A 7461-nucleotide genomic window follows, 5' to 3' on the forward strand; every position below is an offset into this window, starting at 1 on the left:
AAAATTTTAGACGCGACGACAAGTAAAAAAAAATATATCACATGCCAATGTGCATAGACCCTTGAAGTGAGGTGTACCTACAGGGAGTTGCAGAGGATGATATGGTCAGGGCGACGGTGCTGCAGTAGCTTGCAGAGGTGACTCTCCACCATATCAGTGGTGGTGGTGTGAATTGGCGAATGGAGTGGTCAAGGGTTGTAGGGAGTGGCAGTGGAGAAAGGATGCGACTGCACTTGCAGGTACATTTACTACAATGAGGGGAGGACGGTAGAGAGCTAGGTGGCAGAATAGGGGAAGGCGGTCGTTGGCGAACGTATTGATCCGACGGTGGTGGTTGTAGGGCGAACTGGGTCCATGAGTAGGAACAGCGAGGCGAGGACCCCTGCACCCCGGCGCAACGCGCAAAATGTTGCGTAACTTGGAAAAGGGGGTGACCGGGTGGCTAAACGAAGGGGGTCGACGCTCGGAGCGCCCGGTGCATTGCCTTTGCAACGAATATTTCGGTGGTTGCACGAGAACTGCAGCCCGTCATCGGGCAATTGTTGAATAATTGTTTAGTGGTTTAAATATTATTATATTATGTATAATTGTTAAATTTTGTTTTCATATGTGCTATATTATAAAAATATGTACTTCAAGTTTCAGAATAATATTAGTCGTTTTTATAATTTTTACTGAAAAAACAATTCAAATTTATTATTTTTATGTTTTTTTACAAGGAAATTTCTTTTTATTTAAAAATAACAACGCAAAATTATAAAAGACTGAAGATTGACGTCATGTAAATAAAAATAAAAAATATTAAAAATAAGTCTAAAAACTTATTACAGATTACATTTAACTCTGTAAAATTCGAGTACTCATAATATTTTAATGCGGAATTTACGTTGTGAGCTTCATATGATGAGAAGTAGAAAATTTAATTTTACATTTTCTATGTAGGTTAAACGCTATTTGAACACAAAACGCTTCCATCAAAAAAAAAAAAAAACAATTTTAGTACAATAATGCTTTATTGATTTGTTCTCGACGAAAATTCCAGTCCAGATTGCACTTGCGCGGTTCATATTTACAATATGCAAACTTCCTGAATATTAGGTAAACCACATTATTGAAATTGTAAATTGGTTTTAAAAACTTTTAATTATTGTATTCTAGTATAATATAATATTTACAATTATACTGTTGTTGAGTTTAAAATTTAAATATGAATATAGTTTAATAAAATAAAAGCTTTATATTACAATTATTAAAAATGTTAAATTTCAAAAATTTAATTTTCCAAAAGTGTTTAAAAAGAAATTTTTAGAAATACCAAGAAACTTTTGAAATTTATGTAATTTTATCCTTCATTTTAAATATAACTTTATACTAACTTATTTGTTTTATAAAACTTGAAATATATTTCATCAATTAAACTTATTATTATTAGCTGTAGTCTGTAAATATTCATTAAACATTTCACCTCAATAGTGTACTTAATATTAAATTATTTTAAAAATTTAAATTTTTTAAACTAATTATATAATTTCAATTATTATCATAAATTAAAAAGATATATACAAAAAAAAAAAAAAAATTACTAAAACATTTTTATTATATACTAACATGCAATAAAAATCTTCAGAAAACTTTAAAATAAATTCTTAGTTGATAAATTTTACAAAAACAAAATATTTTTTCAATAAATTACTAAAAAATGGTATGATATTTAATGTATTTGCATATCAACAACGTGAAAAAATAAATAAATATATTTCTTGTTTACAGATGAAATACGCAATGATGTATATTATATATTTAAATTATATAAAAATATGCAAAATTGAATACCCATCGCCTCGTTTAGAATTAAAAATACAAGGTTTTCTTGATGTTGTTATAAAGAAACTTGTACTTAAAAGCTACAATATAGCTATGATAATTTGAACATAAATACTTTTAACAAAAAATTTTAATCTAACTTTTTTGTGATACGAAAACGAACAACGATGTGTGCATTATTTACATTCGGAAGGTATTGTCGAAGTATAAAAACATTTTTATGCGGCGAGGGGCGTTAGCCGTTATGGTCTTATAGATAAGAATAAGTATAACCAACGTGTAATAAATAATAAAAATAATAATAATAAAAGTAAAAAATAACTAAAAACGGCGAGAAATGAATTCGTTATTTTTAACATCAGGTCCCGGTAAAACTTTTTAAAATAACTTTATAATTAATACGGCTAATTATAACTATATCTGCGATTTTTGAGAGATGATAAGGTGGCGTCGTCGGTGATGCGAGAATTCGTACAAACAGTATACTCATGAATCTATTGTGTAATGGAATGCGTGAGCCAGTGTTAATGTAAGTTCGTGTTAACCTCGTTGGTAGTTAAATATAATTTGAAGGACCAGCCGAAAAAATTTAACTGTAAAGAGTAGTTACGCAGCTGTGAGGGAGTGTACACATTTTTGCGGGCTGCCAACCTGCATATTTTATAATACGACTGTTTTTTTTTTTTTTTCATAATGGGCTTTCACCCGTATTTATTTTTTAAGGATTAAAAGGTTTTTTATTATTTAATCGGGGTTTACCGATCCCGCTCTCACTCTCGACCTGCGTCGCAGAGTTCGTTCGCACCGCTGCAAATACTTGTCACGGTTCGTCGTACTTCGCTCAACGAAGATTGCCCTCGCATCCTAATTCCGTTCCAATTACCGTCTTTTTACTTTTATTATTATTTTGCTTTATTTTTATTATTCGTATTTTTTGATCCTCTGTAGACTTTGGATTTTTCCCGACGGAACGGTGGCTTCGATGTCTCAGGGGACACGCCTGGACGCCTAAGTACCACAACGTCAGCGAAACGAAGACGATGGAAAAAATAATAATAGTAATACTAATACGACAGGGTTCGATGAATATTTATAAGGTTTTTTCGTGATCTTTGATTTAGTAGAATTTTTTATCAACCAAAATATTTCGTTTTCTACGTAGGGGAAAAATGCATATTGTGTTCGTGTCAACTGTCAATCAATATTTGACATAGTAGTGTTTATTTTATAAATCAGTGTAATAACAGTAGAAATTTATATTCATGTAGTAATATTATATCTTGTGTACTAGTAAAGACATTGTGAATACTATAATATGAGAAAAAACACGATTTCGAATAGGTGCAGAGAAAAATATATACGCTGATTCTATTGATGATATTCGAAATCGATACGACCATTACTCTGTCACTTTATACAGATCACGTGATTTATGTATTATTTATACAAGACATATCAATTTGACATAATGTTTTTCTAACACGACACTCAACGTTTGACAACCTGATATTGATTGCAATTTAACTATTTTCGAGTAACTTTTTGGTTAATTTGATATGTGATTATTTATATTTATGAAAATTACATTACACTTTTAAACGGACGATTAAATGTCATACCACTTCGTAATATCATTGAATTAGCTCCGTCTTATACAAACACGAATTTTGTGATCAGCAGACCAACAATTACCAATCGCTTGCGTAAATAAAATTATTATATTATGTATTATTAAAGTACCATCACCACATTTAGTTTGTATTAAGAATTATAAATATAATATCTTCCTATGAATTATGATACTTTATAATATAATGTTTACCATGTTGAACTATTTGCGCGTGACAGCAAGTAAATTTCGAAGTCGTAATCTTAAAGTAGATATCTTTCTTATGTGGCTTAATAATGAGAAACGAATTTAGACTGATATTTATTGGAAAATAAGAAGCATTTATCTTCCAATAATATCTAAAGATTACAGATCAAAAAATCGGAGTGAAGCAATCGATAATCTAACTAATAAATTGTAAAACGAAGAAATTTCTAAGTTATACAAAAGTAAAATAAGTATTCGATTGCCTAATATTTTTTTTCTTTTCTTTGAATCTTTATTTATTTGCTGTAGACATTTTCGTACAATCATAAAAATATATTGTTTTTTTTTTTTTTTTAGAGGAAAATTGACAGTGTAAGAAAACGGTATCTCATTTTTTGAGAAAAATGGCGACGGCCATTATATTTGTTTAGAAACTCATATATTTCGTTTGTGAGTTTATGGTCTGGTTTTTATTTTTACGTTCAATCTTACATATCTCAGTCGTGTAAGAACTTATGTACCCACATTTTAAGTTAAAACAAGACCTGATGTAGGTATGTCTTGAGAAACTCATCTCGCAGTTACTGCCTACCCGCCCACGGTCGTACGAAATACTTTACGGTACTATAGCCAACCGTCGCGGTCCTCAAAGGTACATGAAAGCGCCACACTCCTTTTGTACGACGTAATATAATACCCACACAAAATATCCATTGCCTTTTATCGTATAATACTATATATATAAATACTGCGTAAACCTTTTTTTCATCTCCTTGAAGGAACGGCACTAAATCAAACGTGACGCGACAAGACGTCTTTTGAAGACGTGCCTCTGTGGTTAATGCACACACCGCTCGTGACTGCTGCAGTGTTGAACATATTATGCGATATATTTTCCGCGAGACGCGCGTGTTTACCCCTGCAACGACAACGTTATTTGCATTCGAAATGTCAAATTACGTTTCAACGCCAGTTTTGTTAATCGACGCAATTAGCACACTCTAAACACTGTTTCATAACATTGACATTTCCCAAAGGCCTTGCAATATATATATATATATGAGTAAACCGCGTGTCTCTCACTATCGTATTTATATACATATTTATATACACTAATGGCACACGCGCGCGCGACGCCTAATCATCGTTCCACGTCCCCTCTTTACGTTATTATTATTAATCATCAAGCAGCGTTTGTAGCGCGTTTGTCGTACACAAAATATATTTTATTATTATTATTATTATTATTATTATGTCGCCGTCGTCATCGTAATATTATCATTATTATTACTATGTTTTTCCGAGCGATTAAATACTGTGAAGACAGGTCACAGTATTTATAAATATTCATATATAATATATTATTATATGTACTTACAACGAGCCTCGAAATATTCGTCGCAATATTTTATATAATTGGTAGAAATGAACGAAAAATCGTGCCATCCGATCACAACGAACAGCCAGCGAGTGACAGTCGAAATCCCCGAAGGATTGCCGGCCCTAATAATGGTCGTCACTCGAGAGGTGAGTATACACTACACATATAAAAACCTGAAAAACCTAAATCTATTTGGTCTTAAATAATTGCCATTTTATTAACACGCTTAATGTCTTATAAATTAGACAAACCATGTCACATATGTGTTTTTCCACATTTCACGTGTATCAAATTGACGTGGTCAAACCACTCACCACTCCATAATTTGTCCTTTATGAAGAGATCTAAAACTTCGCTCGACTGTATATTCTACTAGTATTTCGTAGGCTATACAAGTAACTTATTTTTTTCCGAACAGATTAGGCCTTTTAGCATTGAGATACGCTTTTTTTTTATCCTATTAAACGGCTCATTTTCAAGTTTATCATATAGAAACCAATAACAGCTAGTGGAGTTAGTTATAACAATTTTAATAACTTTTAAAACTTTAATTTTTTAGTATTCAATTTAATTAATTAAACAGAAAATAGTTATTATTATTTGTTTATTATTACATAGTTAAGGTTACAGACAAATAAAGTAATAGTTAAAGAAATTAAATACCAGCTTTGGTGTATTTTTATTAATTGATAAATATTTTAATTTAATTTTATATTTTTTCAACCAAACTGAATTGAATACGTAGGATAACTAGTATAAGTTATAAAATGCATAACTAGGTGTTGCGTCACAATCCTGAGGACGAGTGCAAGGCATATTTGATCATAGCCAGTTACTTGGAAAAAATGGTCAAAGAAAATCGCGAAAAACCCATCTCTTCTATAAATAACGAATGGACCCGTGAAATTATTGCTCAAAATGTGATAAAAACGGTGGAAAAATACGGTGTAACGACCGAATCGGCTAACGATGCTGCGACTTTAATACAAGTAATTCGCCAGAATAAATCGATTATTATAATAACATAGTATATTATAATAATATAATTTTGTCGTTCTTTTGTTCAGAGGGCTTGGAGAAAATACAATAAACAAGTTTCGAAATTAAAACACGATTCTTTGGAAACAGGAGACCATATCCTTTCTAAAGAATTTCGGGAGGATATTTTAGAGGAAATTAATTACGAAAACGATTCTGACGATATGGAACGTGTGAACGTAGTAAAAAAAGGCCAGAGAGACTATGTGCCACCGATTCCAGATTTCATTGACGATTTATACTCCTCAAAATATGTAGAAAATGTAAACGGTCAGCCAAAGAATATTTCTTATGAAGACGAAGAATATAATTTTTATAATTTGTAATTGTAAAAGTGTACACATTTTTTATTAATTTATTTTTTGTTTATAAGACTGACCATTCATTATGTGCAGACAGTAATGAATTTCGTTCGTGTAAACTCTATAATATTTTGTTTAATACCCTCAAACAAGCATTTTAATTATGTATTTTATACTTGCAAGATCGTCACCATGTTTGTTTCTGACTTGTAAAAACTTTTTAATTATTTTTTCAAACCTTATTTTAGAGAATAATTATTATTTAATTCAGTTTTAAATCCAATCTTACCTACTTTTTTTACAACAATCAAAAAAATAAAGAATACTTACTTTTTTTAAGATTATAGTACGATACTATTAGTGAATAAATGAATACCGGATTAATTAGTGTCAAATAATGTATTAGATATATTAATCAATTGATTTCAGTTGTACAAGAAAATATCAAAAAAAAAAAAAAAAAAAAAAATACAAACAACTAAAGTAGATACCTTTGATGTCTGAAAAATAACTTTTTAATATCCATCATAAAGGAATGATATGACTATCTTGACATTTTCAACAATGTGTCAAATATGGTACAATTGAACGGGTTACGTATATACCTGAAGTATATACTGCAATCACCAAGCATGTTCGTCCCCTTTTTATTTTTCGATAAAGCAGTTATTCAAAATTAGATTTTTAGAGTTTTAAAGTTACTTACAGACCATAATATCATTAAATTCTAGATACTTTTTTTACTATTCAAGGAATGTTTCGTGGAAAATATATTTAAAATAACAACTTTATCTATTAAACAGTAAACTACGTATTATCAGGTATTTATTTTTTTTTAAACTGTGACGTATTAAAATCAAACTTCGAACGAGTAACTTTTGTTTTATTTAACTTTGTTAAATTTTTAACATACCAATGCCTAATAAGTAATAAGTCAATGATAATAAGTTTAGAATATAGTAAAAACTAAAAATAATGACTATAATCAATTTAAAATTATAGTAATTTACATTATTCTATCAATATTTATAGTTTATAAATATGGTTCAAATATAATAAATACTACATTTTAATAATAAATCTATATCATATTTTTGTAA

General features: G+C 29.9%; 1 protein-coding gene across 1 annotated transcript; it reads left to right on the top strand.

The window, feature by feature from the left end:
* Positions 1-5065: 5065 nt before the first annotated feature.
* LOC112599235 lies at positions 5066-6461 on the top strand. Its single transcript, XM_025346053.1, has 4 exons — positions 5066-5167; positions 5801-6010; positions 6089-6381; positions 6455-6461. Exons 1-4 carry the CDS (start codon positions 5066-5068, stop codon positions 6459-6461), a joined length of 612 nt encoding a protein of 203 aa, XP_025201838.1.
* Positions 6462-7461: the final 1000 nt, after the last annotated feature.

The sequence above is a fragment of the Melanaphis sacchari genome, unplaced genomic scaffold (genome assembly GCF_002803265.2).
Source record: "Melanaphis sacchari strain LSU unplaced genomic scaffold, SCAv2.0 Contig4_pilon_pilon, whole genome shotgun sequence".
Taxonomy (NCBI): Eukaryota; Metazoa; Arthropoda; class Insecta; order Hemiptera; family Aphididae; genus Melanaphis; species Melanaphis sacchari.

Coding starts and splice junctions, on each gene's coding strand:
- LOC112599235 (XM_025346053.1), top strand. CDS start 5,066: ATGAACGAAAAATCGTGCCATCCGATCACAACGAACAGCCAGCGAGTG. Junction 5,168..5,800: donor TAATGGTCGTCACTCGAGAG/GTGAGTATACAC, acceptor ATGCATAACTAG/GTGTTGCGTCACAATCCTGA. Junction 6,011..6,088: donor ATGCTGCGACTTTAATACAA/GTAATTCGCCAG, acceptor TCTTTTGTTCAG/AGGGCTTGGAGAAAATACAA.